Source organism: Hyperolius riggenbachi, chromosome 7, assembly GCF_040937935.1.
Source record: "Hyperolius riggenbachi isolate aHypRig1 chromosome 7, aHypRig1.pri, whole genome shotgun sequence".
NCBI lineage: Eukaryota > Metazoa > Chordata > Amphibia > Anura > Hyperoliidae > Hyperolius > Hyperolius riggenbachi.
Window position 1 is genome coordinate 81,547,219 of NC_090652.1, and position 19,528 is coordinate 81,566,746.

General features: G+C 39.9%; 1 protein-coding gene across 1 annotated transcript in view; it reads left to right on the top strand.

Moving 5' to 3' along the window:
- The window catches only part of LOC137524388 (uncharacterized), a 173,901-nt gene that overhangs the window by 139,072 nt on the left and 15,301 nt on the right, over nt 1–19,528 (top strand). Inside the window, exons 43-51 of the mRNA XM_068244164.1 lie at nt 599–766; nt 2,539–2,747; nt 4,613–4,716; nt 5,787–5,902; nt 8,238–8,396; nt 12,371–12,579; nt 14,814–14,911; nt 15,594–15,715; nt 17,622–17,786. Coding sequence (XP_068100265.1) covers nt 599–766; nt 2,539–2,747; nt 4,613–4,716; nt 5,787–5,902; nt 8,238–8,396; nt 12,371–12,579; nt 14,814–14,911; nt 15,594–15,715; nt 17,622–17,786 — 1,350 coding nt within the window. The remainder of the gene's footprint in view (nt 1–598; nt 767–2,538; nt 2,748–4,612; nt 4,717–5,786; nt 5,903–8,237; nt 8,397–12,370; nt 12,580–14,813; nt 14,912–15,593; nt 15,716–17,621; nt 17,787–19,528) is intronic.

Here is a 19,528-nt window from a genome sequence, read left to right on the forward strand (position 1 = left end):
GGGTGTCAATGGGGTCCACCTGCCACCTTCGTTGACCTCTCTCTACTTCAGCTTACCAAAAGGATCACAAGGGGTCTCCAAATCTACTACCTTGCCTAGGGCCCTATTACATATTAATCCATCTCTGGGCACATTTGATCTGTCTGAAGGGGCCCAATTGCTGGATTTGAGTCTGACACAGACTCTCCCTATTAGGAGCAAAGTGTCGGCCAAAAGTCCTCTCCAGCACCACAAAATTACACTGGCACACGTGTGTGTGTTTGCGTGGGTGGGGAAAGAAGGGGGGGGGGGCGTGAGAATGGTTGCTCCTTGATCTGGAGCAAGGAGGTAGAGAACCTTCGGATCCCTGAAGCTGGTGGGTTTTTGCGATCACCCACATCGTCTCCAGCACACCGGAAAAAGTAAGTGCTGGAGGATGCGTGGTTGATTGCAAATATGGATTGGAAGAGGTCAACTCCAATTGGACATACTGTTATGACTAAAGAGATTTTACTTTTTCAATGTTTTTTACCTCATCAATAAAATGTATTCAAATAAAAATAGTACAAGTTGGGGTTTTCCTTTGCTTTTAATTGGTCGATGTATTTTCTACCTGCAGATGTCAGCACTTTCTTCACTAAGTTCCGCACAGGTAGCCACCGTGTGCTTCGATGAAAATGCCATCTTTGATCAAAGCAAAGCCACCCAGGTTACTAGCATAATGTCAAGCTACACCTTTACACAGTTAGATGGATTTCTCCGTGCTTTCAAATCCAATGCAGATACGGTAAGTGACTGTCTTCATTGTATTACTAGTATACTGTTATGTATTAGTGATAGTCTACATTGCAGTCAGTGGCATAACAACAGGGGATGCAAGCGATGCAGCCACAGGGGGGGTCCGTGGGAGGAGAAGATGCTGTAGGGGGCCCGTGGGGGAGAAGTTTCTTTTCCCTGTGCTGAGAGACTGACAACTAAGGGCATGGAGAGAAAAAGCTTTCTGCTGTCTGCACAATTGTTCTAATGACTGCATCTGTTCAGCAGACAAAGATGAGTAGACAGTCCCTATTCAGTGTGCAGCAGGGTCTTGTGTACACAGCCCCAACCTATCTACCCCTTCCCAATTGCTCTGTACTGTAGTGATGCTGGAGAAGTCTGCAGAGCTAATTCTGCTCCATCAGAGGAGGACAGAGTGGGTGTAATAGCATACATTTGAAATCGGCGCCGGCAGACTTGGGCGCAGGCTGATCCTGCTTCTGCAAAAGTCCGGGCCGTGTTCATTACTATTTCCCCCCCAGGCCGCCATGGATAGTGGGGAATGATATAATGAAATCAAATTATAGTGTTTTAAAAGCAATTTCGGCTCCGTCTTCTGACGGAGCCGACGTTACTCACTGAGCATGCTATAGCTGTAATTCCTATTACAGTCTATGGTGGTGCCGGCTGCGCCCAAATCTACCTGCACAGAAATGCACTGCTAAGGCTGGGTGCTCATTTGTCTGTCGGTTTTCTGTGTGTTTTCTGCACACTATGTGTGTAAACATGCACGTTTTATCACAGAAGCTAATGTAATTGAGAGAGAAAATGTGTGCAGTGCTTCACTGCTGTCAGTCTTTATCTGCATGGGAAAAACACATTAAAGTGTGCACTAGCCAATTGAATAACATTGGTTCTCAGTTAACCTGTGCAGAAAGTGAGGGGGGGATCCAAGGTTTTGCAGAGGGGCCCAGTGTTTTCTAGTTACGCCCCTGATTGCAACACTAGTATTCTGTTATGTATTAGTGATAGTCTTCATTGCAGTACTAGTAGTATACTGTTATGTGTTTCTGTAGGTGTTCGAGTAAACACTTAATTTTATTTTGTTTATATGTGTGGAATATATCATAAATAATCTCTAATTCACAAAGTTTTGCACAAACTGGTAAATCATTTTTTCACTATTCATTTTTTTTATTACCTCTCTGGCTGGGTTTACACTGCTGTTGTCCTGTGCTAATGAGATGAAGCCTGATTAGACTGAACAGCAGTCTATGAGCTGTTCAAACACCTCCCCCATTGCATCTTCACCAACTTGAGATAGTCAAGAAAAAAATGGGTAGGGGTATAAGCCATTAAAGCCAATATTTTCTTGTAAATGCAAAACTAACCATGCCAGCTACTTCCCCTGTGCTCTAAAGTAGGAAACTTTTCCAAAGGGATAAATATAAACAGTGGGAAAGGGGCACCCAGGTTGAAATACAAATGCGTTAAAGGCAATAAAAGGAGAAAAAGGAAGCAGCTTAGCTCAGGGATGACACAATTAATTCAAAAATTAACCATTTTTGTTTGCACCATGGATTTCTATGGAATAGCTGCATCAAATAAGAAAATAATGTGAGTAGGGGCGGGGGGGATAGTTCCCTATTAACCTCTATTAAAAAGTAGAAATGCTAGATAAAAAAACTAGAGTTTTCAGTACAGTAACACTTAGACCTGTTGATTTTTTTCTTAAAGTTTGCAATATTTAGGTGCTGATTGTATGTATAATTTTTACTGATGGCTTTTACTTCTCATCTACAGAATAAATTAGTTTCCTTGCCGGATGCCACCATTGCTTCCTCCTTTTTTACTACCATCTTCAACATCGTCTCAAGTCAATTTGCCACCTTCACAGATAGTCAGTGGTCTGATTATTTTGGGGTTTTACTTACCCCGTTCCTTCCAGCCCTTAATGTGGAACAGATTCAAAAGTTGCCTCTTAGCATGAGCTGCTCATCATTTGCTTTCGTGTAAGTATGAAAATACTGGTGGGCTGTATGGAGTCCAATATGTGATCCATCTGAAATTGTCTGTGTTGGTGTGTGCACTGATATTTTAAACAGGTTCAATCTGCAAGTGATCTGATTTCTCACCTCAAGCCTGATCTACAAACAGGTTTACCATAAGGCACTGGTTCAAAGTGGTAAACTTCTAATAATTCCCTAGTTAGTTTCCAGTCCGGAATTAATCAATCAATTGTCTGATTTAGCCACCCTCAGGCCTCTTGCACACTACATGCGATTCCAATTTTTTATACGATCCAATTTTTGATTCCAATTAAAAAAGTACTGCATGCTGCTAAGTTTTCAAAAATCGGATCGTATAAAAAAAAAAAATTGGAATCGCATGTAGTGTGCAAGAGGCCTCAATCTGTGCATGGCTAGATTTAAACTTGGTACACACATCCGTGTACTATGAGAGCTCACTTACACAATATGTTCATAGTATTCACAATCTGTTGTCCCTCCATGCTACATGGAGGTGATAAGATTGGCCAGTCATTGTCCAATAAAAAATGTAATGTTAGTACCAGGCTTTAGTCCTATGAAGCAGAAGGAATCCATCTGTCATATATATTTCTAGTGAAAGATGAACAAATATGGGCCATGATTTAAAGCCCCACTTGCGTACTAGCTAACCTGCAGAACTTGTTACTGTCTTTGTCTAAACTCCCTGATCAGCTGATGCCAAATGACCTACTAGTCTCAAAAACGAATGAGGTAAATTATAATGGCAGTAAGGTCGATGAAGGGGATAAACAGTGTATAGAAACACAGTACTGGCCAGAATAACTATTTCATGGACCTAATGTGCATGCCACTACAGTAGAACTTCTTTTATCTCCTCCTGGGATTCAGCTGTTGAATGGATCAGTCAGGTGTGTCTATGTGACACATAAAGTAGGAAGAACAGTAGAGGCCAAGCGACACTTCCCCAAATCCCTGCATTAAAGTAGAAACACATGTGTACCCCAGGGGCAGGGAGTTCTTAAAGGAAACCTTAGACGTCATAATAAAAAGATTTGCTTCCTTCAGCCCCATAAGCAGCGATGTGTCCCCAAGTGTCTCCATTTAGCCGCAATCAGTAGTGATAACTGGCTCAGTCACGCCAGTCGGCTCTTTAGTGCATGCGCGGAGGGGCTGTGCATGCACAGAAGAGCCAACTGCCGCGACTCAGCCAGATTACCAGGACTGATTGTGGCTGAGCTGAGGCACTCGGGACGACGGCAAGGGACATATTGGTGCTCATGGCTGGAGGAAGCCCCAGGTAAGTATAAATCTTTTTATTATTTGTTATTTTTATTATGATATCTCAGTTACACTTTAAGTTGGGCCCGGTGGGTTTTTGAACCGTTCCTAGTCAATGCTTTGCAGTTATTTATAATGTTAAAAAGATGATGAATCATTTATAAATAAACCTGAATATGCATTTATAGTTAATAAAAAAAACATAAGGAAATGTTTGAAACTTAGTTATGGAGCATGCCTAAGGCCCCATTTAAACTTAATCAGTTGGTACACATTTTTTTTTTCCATAGCAGTGCATTGTGAAAAAGATTTCAGTTAAAACGTGTTAAGTGTGTGTAAACTGTGCGATAGGAAAACATGGACATTACTTTAAAAATCAGTTGTCTTTTCAGTTGTAACTGACAGCAATTGATTAAGTGTAAACGGGGCCTTAGAATTATGGACAGTAAATTTGTCAAGGGGTTCTTAAATACCCACAGAAGGGAGTACTTAGCCAGCACAGCTAAGTAACCTTGGGTAACTGCTTTTTAAATGTGTCCTGTCACTTCATAGCTTCTCATGGTATCTGCTTTGTTTCCCATTTGCAGAGTGGCTGGATGTAACAAATACTATGAAAGATATCCAGGCGATGTACAAAGGGCATTTTTTGAGAGAATAAAAGCATTCCTGACCAGCAAACAAACAAGCACTGGTAAGATAGCACGTTATAGTGTATGTGTTTTTAGCATGGATGTTTTGTTACATACTGTGTTAAGCTCATGATTAGAAATGGCAAAGCACATATCTAGTTAACCCCTAGTCTAGTCTCTCAGTCAGTTAATGACGTGTAACTCCAAACATTGGGGTTGATTCACAAAATGGGCCATATGCAAATCACTTGTTCTACCTACTGTAAGTGACAGCAACATAGGAAAACATAAAGTACAGTGCATTTTACTCTGGTAGAAATGTACAGTTTGTATGTATATATTTTTATTTTATCATTTTTTTTTTTTTTGCTATAGTGGTTATTTAATTAGTATTGACACAATACATTCACAAGGACTCACAAGTATCGCTGCTACGAACAAATGCAATAAATATCCTTGTGAGCTTGGACTGACACCGTACTGATGCTTTATATCAGGGTCTAGTGCTAAGATATTAATAGATGAGTATTCTGTCCATCATGTCATTTGTGAAAATGGTCAACCAATCAGTATTTGCAGTTTGAGGTTGTGGTTCTGCCCTTTTGCTCTTTAGTGCTTCCAGTGGCTTCTAAGTAGTTTACATAATTCTCTTAAAAGGCTATTTAACACATTTCCCACACTGTCAGTGTTACTCTAAGTAGGATGTGCTAAAATGTAGGCAAATTTTATATCCAATCAGACCCAGATGTACATCACAGGAGCCTATAGGAGCAGATATCCTGGCACCCTAGACCTCTATGAACCTACAAACCCCACCAAACTGTGCTGCAAGTGTGCTGGCCCTTACTTCCTTTGCCCGCTATAAGAAGCTACAGGAACCCCTTAGTATTAGGTAGCTAGAGCTATCCTCAGTATTAAGTAGCTAGAGGCGGCCCTAACTGAAGGGAGATCTGGTCAGTGGAATGCTGAGAGCAGGGTGAGTAACCTCTCATTTACACTCAGCACTGGACTCTGCATAGGTAAGACAGGAGGGAGGAACTTGGGGGAGGGGAGTGAGCTGCCTCTGTAGGTACCTACCCATGAATATTTATGTTTTCGGACTTTTCCATCTAATTTTTTTTATTTTGTTTAGGCTCACCATGTGTTGGCAACTTGAAAAGTGCTATGTGGCTTGACTCATACATGGGTTATTTCAGTGAACAGGCAAGCACAGATGAAATTTCAGCAATATATGCACAGTTTTCATTTGTAAGTATTATTAATCCTGTTTATGTCTTCAGCCTTAAAGTCTACCCTTTATTCTCAATGCCCTGAAGGAATGTATTGTGACTCGTCTGTTTTTGGTTAATTGAAAGTGATCACATGCTGTTACCTTCTGTTTCAAGGTGGGAAAACTGTACTAGTAGAGAGGGCTTAGTGATGATGCTAATCAGCTAATTACGATTATGCAAAATTTTGCGCACATTTTTGCAATTATGCCTAACAGTAATTATGATTTGTAAGTTCAAGTGATTTCGTATACACATTCGTAATTTTGTGTAAATGTTGTGCCGATTTTAGCAGTGAATAGCAAAGCCCCCATACATGCTATTGAAACCCAAACATTTTTTTTTTTCAAAAAAACCAAGTTGTTTTTTTTAAATATGCAAAGAAAAATGGTTTTAAAACTCAGAAAAATGACAGTTTAAAAACGATGTTTCCTTTGCATCTTTAAAATAGATTTCCTCAAAAACTACTAGGTCTTTTTGAAAAATGTCTGTTTTTTTTTCCAAATCTCTTTTTTTCAAAAAAATGTTTGACTTGTTCCCAGTATTCCCCTTAAAGTGGACCCAAATTAAAAATACAAGATTTCAGAAATAAAATCTATTTTCTAAATTATAATAATAAATAACACCCTTTTTTAGCTGCATGATCACAAATCTAAAATATTTTACATTTATTGGAGGAACCCCTCCCTTCCTTTCATATTGCCGGGACAGAATCCGGCAGACTGGTGGAGTAGGTGGTGTCCGGCAAAGGAGGAATTGCTAATGGCTGCCACCCGTATAACCATAGTTATGATAAGAGAAGGGTGAAAAGCATGCACTGAAATGCTCATAGGCTTGAAGGAGTGTTTATTTATCTTTGCATGTGTCAGAGTGGTGGAACTAAATATTTTGAATTAAAAAAAGGTTTGGTTTGAGTCCGCTTTAACATATTTAGCATTTTTGGTGATGACAGCATGTACAGCCAAAGTCGGCACAAAATTACATGAAATTTCGTGAAGTTACACAAAATAATGGATGGATTACATTTACATTCAAAATTTATTATGAATTTCCCCAAAATTTTGCATTAAACATTTGCATCGTAATTGCGATGCAAAATTATGACTATGCGAATTTGTGCTCATCATGGGCACCTCATAGAGTTATTTTACATTTACTTGCTTCTGCTAAACATGAGCAGCATTGCCCATTTAAGCCTCACCACATGTTGAATCATTCAGGTCCATGATGGGCAAATAGACCAAAACAGATATATGTAAGCTGTAGTCATGATTTTGTGCAATTAAGAGCAGTTCTAGGTATACTGTATATACTCACATATAAGCCTAACTTTTTGGCAAAAAAAATGTGCTGAAAAGTTACCCCCACGGTTTATATGTGAGTCAGTGGAGCAAAACAGATGGTGGAGCGGGTTTTGCTAATTTCAGAGGGGCGTAAGGATTGGGCACTAGTGATCCTGCTCTTACCAGCTTGTGCCCTGCTGTGTCCGTGCCCCCCATCCCCTGCAACATGGTGTGCAGAGTGCGCTGCTCAAGACTACCTGTGTCCCCTGGTTTGTGGAGTGGAGTGTGCAAGCAACGTGTCAGCGGTGCAATGATGAGGAATTCTTCCTGTGTGGCAATCGCTGTGTCTCATATCTATGATGCCATCTAGAGGCTTCTTGAGACACAGCTGTATGATCCTGGGGCACATCTGGCTATTGGGAGGGAGGCTAACTTGTACTGGGGAAACATCTGGCTACTGTGGAGAGGGCTATATTGGGGAGGGGGCTTATATGCAAGTCAATCACTTTTTACTAGTTTTTGAGGGAAAAGTGGGTATCTCGGCCTATACACAGGTCAGCTTATATGAGAGTATATACGGTATTCATCTATTTGGTGATTTACAGTTGAAATACATTTATGGCTATAATTACTAGATAATGCCCAGTGGTGTTGATTCAGGGATTTTATCTGATTGCCTTCTGGAGTCAGGAAGGATTTTTTCCCTTTTGGGGCTAATTGGACCATGCCTTGTAAGGGTTATTCGACCATTTTCTGGATCAACAGGGATATGTGAGGGAGCAGGCTGGTGTTTTATTTTCTGGTTGAACTCGATGGACGTATGTCTTTTTTCAAACAAAATAACTATGGAACTATGTAACAGTATAAAGGGGCAATCACATTGATCGGTGCTTTATAGATGTGGTAATTATCATTTATTGCCAATAGTTATTGACAACAGTATTGATCACTAGAAGCAGGTGGATAGTTATTTAACTGGCAAATATTTAAGCTAGCTGCACCAACAATTGTTTGTTTCACTTTTCTAAACAGGTGGAATCCATCAACTACCTCACACCTATACAGTTAGGTGCCTATATGGCCAGTGCTACTGTTTTGACAAATGCAGAGACAGTGACTAAAATCATGACTTCATTAAATTCCCAAAACATTGGTGAATTCATGAATTCATTTAATGCTGAAGCAGAAAAGGTAATTCTTTGTTTATTCTTTTGTATCTTGTTTGTTGTCCCTTATCTTGTTTTGCTTTACTTGACCCCTTGCGTACCAGCAGTCTCTGGCCCATTAAGGGCCAGAGACTGCTAGTACCACAAAACGATGCTTACCGATGAATCGGCGCACATACCTGTTGCTCTCACCTTTCACACCGATCTCCCATCACCGCAGGCTCCTCTCTCTGCTGTCGCTATGACAGCAGATCTCTGTGTGCCGGTCAGAAGTCGCTCTCATTGGATCCTGACCCTGTCCGTCAATGTAAGCCAAAGGGATTAGCTCACAGTGTTCACAGGGTCAGGAGACAATTAAATTGGCTCCTGAATGGCTCACAGAGCTCTGCCGTAAAATAGATGGCAGGGCGAGTGAACTTCGGTGGAGAGAGAGCGACGTGATCGGTGGTAGCATGTGAAAAGCATGTGGCGGGGAAGTTGAAATCTACGTCCTGTCAGAGCCGCGCAGCCACCTGCAGGATGCGGTCTGGAAGAAGTTAACATTCTGCTGTATTCTCTCACACTTTCATTCCTTTTTTCTTTTTTAATTTCTTTTTCTTTTCTCTTTGTATATGAAATGAAAACATATGGGTCACCTGGACCCCATTTAGTGTTCTACCGACACTCTCACCAAAAAAAACCTCTTCACTTCTTATGAGGTGAAGGAGATTTATATGCATTGGTAACTCACATACATTGGTCAACAAAGAATCAAATTGACAGTCTAAGGGTCCTTACCCATGGTAAGATTTCATCTGTCAAAAAGACAGATGAACAATGGCTACTTCCAACTGACATCGTATAACTATGTTTTAAGGAAAAAGCGGTAAATGATGGTTTCAGACGGCCAATGTATGACAATAGTCGTGCATTTTGAAAGACTGTCATGGTGAATCAAATTAGAACAATTCATTCAGGCAGGGAACACATGTGACTGTTTTCGCGCGCCTTTTCTGCACAGAAAAACTGAGAACTCACGTTGATCAATGGGCTAGTTCACACTTAATATGTTTTTCACACACAGAAAAAACTGACATTCTGCATGATGACTCTGCACACTTTGTCAGTTTTCTCTATTAATTACATCAGCTGCTGTGAAAAAATACGCATAGAAATACACTTAGTGTGCAGAAAAATATGTAGAAAAATGCGCCCAGAAAACTGGAAGACAAGTGTGTTCCCTGCCTCAAGGTCTCCCATGTGTACAGATCATACAAACTTTTCACTAAAGTCTATGGAACTTCCCCCCTGCATACTTCTTCATTCAATGATTTTATAGTTGGTAATCTTCTTGTGGACTATTATGGTCCACATCCCATCGGTAAAGGTCTTTAGTATAAAGAATGTGGAATCTTCTTTCATCAGCAGTTTCCAGCAATTCTGTCTTGCAGTGGGTACCTAGCTTAAAGAGACACTGAAGCGAAAAAAAAATTATGATATTATGATTTGTATGTGTAGTACAGCTAAGAAATAAAACATTAAGATCAGATACATCAGTCTAATTGTTTCCAGTACAGGAAGAGTTGAGAAACTCCAGTTGTTATCTCTATGCAAACAAGCCATTAAGCTCTCCGACTAAGTTAGTCATGGAGAGGGCTGTTATCTGACTTTTATTATCTCAACTGTTCCTGGACTATTTACTTTTCCTCTGCTAGAGGAGATGTCATTACTTCACAGACTGCTCTGAAAGAATCATTTTAAATGCTGAGTGTTGTGTAATCTGCACATATTATAGAATGATGCAATGTTAGAAAAAACACTATATACCTGAAAATAAAAGTATAAGAATATTTTCTTTGCTGCTAATCTTCTAGTAATTATTCATAGTACACAACCAATTCATTATATCATATTTTTTTTCCGCTTCAGTGTCTCTTTAAAGGTGATGTTGTGATGCTGGCTTATGGTATGTACTGTATTTTTGACATTTAGAGAAGGATAATAAAACCACATCATGCGTTGATGCAGAATGGTGTGAAAGGCTGCCATTACTCCTCCAATGTCTTTGGTTGCTGCTCACTGATCATGTGACTCTCCTCAGGCCTGCTACACCCAGCAAGAGTCTGTGACGCCAGCTTCTTTTTGTAGCTTAACACAGGATGGGATTCATTCCCAAAGTTCACTTATTTTTCATCTTAATGCTGGGAATGCACCATGAGATTGTTTTTAGCAGAGAGATGGTTCGATAGATAATTTCCGACATGTCCGATCTGATTTTCAATCGTTTCTCTGATCGATTTCTCATAGAAGTGAATGAAAAACGATCGGAAAATCAAGTGAACAGTAAATCTGCTGAAAAATTTCATTGTGTATTCCTAGCATACCTGTAAGGAGAGCTAATGCATGAAAAAAAAAACAAATAAGGAGAGATGATTCATGAGATAAACAGATAAGGGGCCATATGCAATTCACTTTTTCTCCTTTGTTTTCTCCTAGGAGATAATTTTTCATCTTTGATTTATAATAACTTTTAAGCACTTTGCAATGGAAAAAATACCATAAAGTAGGTGAAAAGTACTAACAAAATTATTTTGAGCATTTGTTGGCTTGCTAATGGTTTAAAAGGCATTTAATTGACACATTTAAAAATTTCACCTAGGAGAAAACGTAGGTGAAAATGTGAATTGCATATGAACCAAGAAGAGATAAACCATGAGTTAAGTCAGTTAAAATGAACCTAAACTGAAAGGGATATGGATGTTTCCTTTTAAACAATACCAGTTGCTTGGCAGTCCTGCTGACCTCCTTGGTTGCAGTAGTGGCTGAATCACACACCTGAAACAAGCATGCAGCTAATCCAGTCTGACTTCAGTCAGAGCACCTGATCTGCATGCTTATTCGTGACCTTGAGACTGTACTGTGTACTCCTGTCTGTTTATTGCCTGAGGAAGCGGGAATATACCCGTGAAATGCGTTGCGGTTCTGTTCATGGAGTATGTGAATAAATTGTCTTTATCTTAAGCGACAGCATCGAGTCTATTTCTGAGTGGCCGGTCCACCGCCGCCACCCGAATATTTTAAACATTTTTGCATATTTTATCCTTTTGGCGCCTCTGTACATCTACTGATCTGCATGCTTGTTCAGGGGCTGTGGTTGAAAGTATTAGAAACAAAGGCTCAGCAGAAGACTCAGGCAACTGTTATTATTTAAAGGGAAACATTCATATTGTTCTCAGTTTAGGTTCCCTTTAAGGAGGTTGATTCAATAAACATCCATAATATTAGTGTGTGCGCATAGTGCACGGCAATATTACTGTTAGTTCTGCAACTATATACTGCGAGATACGCTAGAAGTGTGACCCACGCTACTCTAGTAGAGCACCTGCTACTACGGTAACACGTGCGCTACTAGAGTACCGCGGGTCATGCTACTAGCGCAGCTCATGGTACTTTCACGCAGAAATAATAGTAATATTGCCATTCTCTGTGCATACACAGCAATATTACCTATGTTTAACCTTTTCGGGACCGGGAAGCTCTGACCCTTCAGGAACCAAGCTTTCGTTTTCCTATTGTGCCCTGTGATTACTGTAATTGGCTTACAGTAATCACATTGGTTCCTGACCAAGATGCAGAAGCTGTGTTGTCACTGAGACGGGAGAGTGACGAAAAAGCGGCACAAACGGCGAGGATGTAGTGACGTGAGTGCATGGCGAGGAGCAGTTGAAATCTATGTCCTGTCAGAGCCGCACAGCCACCAGCAGGATGCAGATTCCAACTACGGCGGTACAGAACCGGTTAATGAATCAACCCCAAGAAGAGAAAAATCATGAGTTTAATTGGATAAGGAGAGCTAAATCATGAGTTACATCATTTAAGGGGAGATCAATTGTGAGTTAATAAGTAAGGTAAGATAATTCAACAGAAAAGCTTTGGGAATAAGCCCAATATCTGGTAGCAGGAACAGATGACTAAATAGTAATCTTTTCTTTTTGTCTTTTTTTTAATTATTACTTTTAGAATGGAATTACAGAAATTAACAGTGCTGATGTTAGGAAGGTTATAATAACAGAGATCTTCTGCAAGTATGGAACTGCCTTCTCATCCTGGATGGCATCTGATTACTCCTACCTCTTCACACACACACTCCGTCTGGTGCGGACTTCACTCAGTACAAAGGCCTTCAGTTTTCTCCCATCTGGTCTGAGTTGCAATGCCATTTCTTCCATGTAAGGTTTTTCTTTTATTTGTGTGCCTTATAAAAATATAACAGAATATTGACTTGTTAAAGAACAACTATTAAAGAAACTGTTTTTCTGTAAACCCCACATACCTATAGAGCTTTTAGCCAGAAACACTAGACTGCTTTTCAGAGGTCTCTCAGCACAGCCTGTGTGAAAGGAATGCTGTGTTTACCAGCTGTTTTGTAACAATTTTGTGTCGGCACCGGGGGGGAGGGGAAGGCAGAGCTGAACCTGGCTGTAAACTGTTTACTTTAAACACTGCGTGGCAGAGAGAGACACACACAGACAGGAACACAGGGCTTCAACTGATGATTATTTACACACATTTGAAGCTATATTTCTGCTTTATATCATTCTGAACAGATTTCAGTCACAGTATTAGAGCCAGCCAAGAGTGTTTCTGTATGTTGGATATGCTGGGCACAGTCCTCCATAGTAATGCCCACAGTGAGAACTGTTCTCTTTAAATGTCATTTTCTTCATATAAATCATGAAAAGATGAAAAACAAAAAAACTAAACTTTGTATTGTTGTATTGCTATTCGCTAGTAATTGCTGGAAATATATGTGGCATTTAGAATTTCAGTTAACTTTGATAGTTGTCCTTTAAAGTGACACTGAAGCAGAAAAAAAGTATGTTAGAATTTATGTGTAATACGGATAATTAGCAGAACATTAGCTGCAAAGAAAAGAGTCTCATATTTTTATTTTTAGTTATACAGCTTTTTGTTATAACATTGCATCATTCTCTAATGTTTGCAGTTTACAAACCACACTCTGCATTTTAAACTATGACACAAAGCAGAGCTAATGACCCATTTCCTGCAGTAAAATCTTATCTGAAGCTGTCTTTCACTGCTTCTTTGATGTATAAGTGCTTCAGAAAATAGCACTGCTCTCTGACATTTTTGGGGTTCCCATTATTCAACTCCTCCTGTACAGAGTAAACACACAGCATCCTTGCTTTCATGTGTCACAGTAGCTGGAGGGAAGGAGGGTTACCTTGGGGGCCCCCAAAGGCTCTGGGGCCCTGGGGCAATTGTTCCCTTTGCCTCAATGGAAGCACCGGCCCTGTACACAATACATGGGTCTAGTTAGAGTGGATTCGTCAGCCTCGAATGCCAGGTGCACTCCATGCATTTTCCCATCAGATAGACAAGTTGAATTGATTATATCCAACAGGTCTGATCTGATTTCCAATTGTTTATCTGATAGAAGTATAGAAGTGATCGGAAGGACATAACACATTTAGTAGAATGCAGTAAATTATTCAGGATACCCTCTTTTACGTTAAATATCCTGGATCAGTAGCACTAGCCAACTGCTATATAATGCTATATATTGGTATGTAGCCTAGGTTTTTGATTAATTATGCAGAATTCCCCCTGAATTCTACTGACTTTTAAACTCTCAGTTATGAACATTCCACAGAGATCACCTGCCATTACTAAAAATGTTGCCACCTGTGATAAATTCCAGAACTTAAATCAGTGAACAAATATTTTTTACAATGGGCAACCACTGACTAAATAATGTATACATTTATAAATGAATAAACAATTTATAAATGAAAATGAATATTGTAAACCAATAAGCAATGGTATTGTTTTATATTTTGGCGCTTTATAAATTATTATTATTAATAATAATAATAATAATAATTCATTATATTGTTTTGGTTACAGTTCCTCTTTATGTAATAATTAGACTCAGGGGTTGAAGGGACATTTATGCTTAATGACTGTTATTACTAGCCATACTAGTACTAGTAAGAGTAGCAGTACAGACAACATGCAGAGCACAGCAAATACAACAATGACATTATTAGTTATCTTAAAAAGGAACTGTAACCGAGGATTGAACTTCATCCCATGTATGGCTGATATTGTGGTGAAACCCCTCCCGCAGTGCGATGTCAGTACACATCACACTGTGAGAGCCTTGTTGCATTGTGGGAAATAACAGCTATTTCCAACTGTCAAAAAAGCAGCATCTCCTTCAGCAGAGACATCACCTGCCAGCAGTCAAGATGTCACCAAGTGATAAATGTCAGAGTGTAAATAAGGGAGAGGAATGATTTTACCATGGGAAAACACTGACTAAATCATTTAGAAATAATTATTGTAAAAATTACCGTAAGCACTTTTTTCCATTACGTTATTTTCACTGCAGTTCCTCTTTAAACATTCAAATAACAGTTTCTTATTTTCTCTTCTGCAGTATGGCACCTTTAATTAGCAACAGTGATGGGATTGACACTAAGCCGGTGTATGATTTTGTTTATACACAGCTTTCACAACAGCTTCAACAGCCTGGAGGTAGGTCAACCAATAACATATGGTGGTATTTCTGAACAGGAAACCGAAAATGTGTCAGTAGCCTTTATCCAAGAAACCGTCAGCTAAGATCAAACTGAACCTGATGGGATGTGCATGCAGCACATTGTAATAAATTTTAAAGCAAGCGTCATTTGTAACATAAGTGTAACGTGGCAAAAGAACCCTCAGCACTTGATGTCAAAACTGGGTTTCTGCAGTCATCAATAAGTGCTTTCAGACATATGAGATAACTGCCACCCAGACAATAAAAGTTCAATGGTCACCAACTTTCATAAAAAGTAACCAATTTATTTAACAATAAACACAATTAAAATTGTAAACATATACTCACATCAAGGGCCCTTATGACTGGGACCCCTTGCATGTGTGAAAGCATCTCGTATATATGCAATACACTAAAAGTCACTGTGTGATGGTAGACAAATGCCCAATCTCCAGTTCCCGACTGGTTTTGGCTCTCCGAGACTGACAATAGACATGATTTCAACTGAAATTTTGACAAATATCTAATTGTGCGGAGTGGCACAGCAGGTAAAAGATCAATTGATCTTTTACCTGAGCTACCACTAAATTGCTAGTGAATGGCCACCTTAAGATTCATTGCCTTTTACTGTATAATCCAATACTCTACAATTCTTAATAAGAACTTTTTTTGGCCTAGGTTCTGCATGCACAAAAGGCTATGATTCAAGGACATGGGTATTAACATTCTTTGGAGGAGCAACATACTTCCAGGACGCATTATGGAGTGAAATCATTATACTTGATCCAAACTTTGATGTTGTGAGTTGACTTAAAGTATCTAATTTTTCATCGGATACACAATGCATACTATTCTTTTATACTGAATACAGCGATTCTTCTACACCCACCCATTATGTGAAGTTTTGAAGATCTGAGGAGACGGTTGGGAAAAGAGCAAATCTTGTGTTTCCTAGGAAAGCCTTTGGATAGTCCCGAAGATTCCCCCAACCTCCTCAACAGCACCGATCCAGAGCTAGACCCTCCGAGCATATTTGCTTGTCAAGAATGTTTTTCAGCTGAGTGCCCAGCAGGCCGGTGTAAGACAAAAGGACTTAGGGTCCCCATGCCCCCCTTCCAAGCAAGCACAGTCATCCCCTGGGGGATCACCCCATATATCAACTCGTCTTCATCCGGCGCATTTTATGTGTAAATAACATGTGCTTTACGCAAAAGTTTGTGTACATTTTTGCATTTACGCTTATACGTAATTACAAATTGTAAATTCAATTGATTTTGTATAGTGATTCGTAAAATTTCGCATAATTTTTGCGTAATTTTGTGCCGACTTTGGCAGTGAATAGCAAAGCTCCCATACATGGTAGTGACACCAAAATTGCTACATATGTTAAGAAGAATAGTGGGTACAAGTAAAAAAAATTGAATTTTCCAAAAAGACCTTGTAGTTTTTGAGAAAATTGATTTTAAAAATGCAAAGAAAAAATGGGTTTTAAACTAAAAAAATAAAGTTTAAAAAACAATTTTTTTGCATATTTAAAATCGATTTTCTCAAAAACTACAAGGTCTTTTTGAAAAATTATTTTTTTTTTACTTGTACCCACTATTCTCCTTAACATATGTAGCAATTTTGGTAGCAATAGCATGTATGGAGGTTTTGCTGTTGACCGCTAAATTTGGCACAACATTTCGTGAAATTGCCTAAAAATTACACGAAAAATGACGTGAAATTATGAAATATTACTATTACATACAAAGTTAATTACGATTTTCCCTGAAATTTCGCATTACAATTACAATGCGTAAATGCTCATTTCGATGCAAAATTTTGCATATGCAAAATTTCGGCCCATTACTGGCCGCGCATACAGAACTGTACTTGAGGACAGAGATCGAAAAGGATCAGCCGCTGGCACAGGTGAGTTGTTACACAAGACAGCTCAGGCTCAGCTACAGAAGATGCAGGGATGGGGTCCACTGGTGCAGTCACCCTGGGGGTCCAGCCCCTGGAGTGGTCAGGGCCCTGGGGCAATTGCCCTCATTGCCTCAATGGAAGCATAGAACTGCACACGGATAGTTTTGTCCTATGTGCACAAGCAGCTTTGTAATACTGCATAGACACAGACCATACTTGCATATTTAAATATACTGAAGTTCGGTGCCCCGGCGTGCGCAGAAGCCTCTGAAGACTCTCAAGGAGCGAAACGTTCGTTAGGCGGCACCGCTGCCCCCCACCTCACTCCACAGCCAGCAGAGTCAGGGTAGGCAATAGAATGTATGCTATATACTCATGCACTTTTTAATGTATCAGCCGGACGAAATAAAGCTGTTTTATACGTGCCAGCCTGCTCTCTTCTAACCTGATTGTAATTGCTACCCGTTTTCTTCTTGGGCTTGAGCACACATCATCTGATATCTAACTACCCTGCTTGCTGCCTCTATACGTCTGCAACACTGTTGTCTACTAACGATGCTACAAAGCTTTAATACTGCAGTGCCTGTTCTGTTTTTCAACTCTGCCCACCACAGACCATACTTGCACCTGCACAGCGCAGCTGAGCTCGTGCAGGGACAGGAGTGTGGTTGCAAAGAAGAAAGGTGTCCCAGTGGATAGCTTAAAGTTGTAATGGTAATGAAGTGGATGGTTTTTGTGTAAATCATTTCTGTGCATATTTTTACGTATTCTCTGTCTATGATTCTCTGTTTATAGTCGTCCTGTGCAGATTTTATGACCAGCGTACAGATCTCTGCGTCCACTTCCTCTGTCACTGTCACTCGTAATGTTACAACAGTAGTCACCATATTACAGACTATCAGTGGAGACCTATCCAATCTTGCAGCATTCCTGGATCAGCTTAAAGCTGCCATAGCAGTGGTAAGAAATCACTTGTAAAGTATTCTTTCAAATAAATGTGATATTCTGTATGCACCGCAATGAAATGTTGTAGAATGTCATACATTATTCAGGTTACCCAGTTTTACATAAATTGGCCTGGTTTGATCATGAGAAACGCTTCCTATAGGTATATATAGCTGTATATTGGTAGGTAAGCTATTTTAATCATAAAGTTAAGTTAAATTAAATTAAGTTAAGTAAGTTAAGTTAAAGTACCCCTGACGGCCCCCCTCCCCCCCCCCCCCCCTCCAAAAAAATAAAAAAACTGGGTTGGGACGGAAATCCACAGCTCAGAGCAGTAATCCCATGCCTGAGTGAGTTGAAATGCCCCATAGACTTTCACTGGTGTAGCATTACTCTGCTGCAAAACAGGGTAACACAACGTGCCAGTGTGAAAGGGCCCCAAGTCTGAAGTAATAGACATAGGATAGCAGAAGGAAAAAACACAGAGAGAACCGGGAGCCCAATCTGGTGCAATATGGTTAGTGGATTGGGGTAGAGTAAGTAACAGTATAAGTTATACTCACAAAATTGGGTTGCAATGAAGGCAACCACTCATGTCCGCAGGTGGGGAAATACCGTCTCGACTCGGCCTTTGGGTCCTTAGACGGTCGCTGCTCCAAAAATTGATTTGTAGGTCGACAGAAATCGGCCTGATCTCCCCTACTAACAAGAGGGGTGTTTACTATATGAAAGCACATGGGAGGCGCCCGGGAAAGGATATATAGGTGTTGATTTTAATACTATATTTGGCAGTATTCAACTATATTTGTAAAAATAATAAGTTGTCCTACCTTTGTAGGTGTCCCCTTAGGGAAAGAGACATATGCAAGATCGAGTAACAAAGGTTTATTAAATGGTGCACTAGACAATGCGTTTCATGGTCACAACCGCTTCCTCAGGTCAATAACAGTGCCTGTAGTAAGGGGGTTCCGAGTTTCCGGGCGCCAGTTGAATACTGCCAAATATAGTATTAAAATCAACACCTGTATATCCTTTCCCGGGCGCCTCCCACATGCTTTCAAGAAGTAATAGACATGTTTGTCACATGAAAGCTGCCACCTTGCTAGTGATGTTGTCACCACTATGCATAGGGTAGGGAAATTGTCAGCCTGAAACACTATGTGTCACCTTAGCAGGCCAGCAAAAGAATTTAAGTGTCAGAGGGGATCAGTTGTTTATCAATACTTTGTATATACAAGACAGGTGTAAAAAGCTGTTTTATTTGTTATAAAACTGCCCAAATCATCCTGTAACCATCAATCTGCAGCCAGCTAAGATCATTTAAAAAATCACAGTTGGAGCACAGCTGCTCTGGTTGTCTATAAAGCTCCACCCCGCTACAGAAGTAATAACCTGCACAGAGCAACAGCCATTGTTGCTCATTTTCAACACCTGCACTAATTCATTGACTAGCAACAACCATTGACCTCTGTGTATTATGTATTGTTCTCCAACATATGGTATTATGCTTCAAATCCATCATTTCAGTCCTAACAAAAAACAGGAAGTGAACATAAAAGCAGATTTTAAAGTGATTAAATAAAGATGCTGGGGTCCTGCAGTGAGGTCTATTGTAAAATCTGTGCAATCAGCCTTCTTTAGTAAATGAGATAAGTAATCTCATCACAGAAGGAGCATTATGGATCTATAAAGATAGGAACAGGGATGAGCAGAAACTACGCCAGTGTGAATTTACGCATCGTAGTTCGCATCTACGC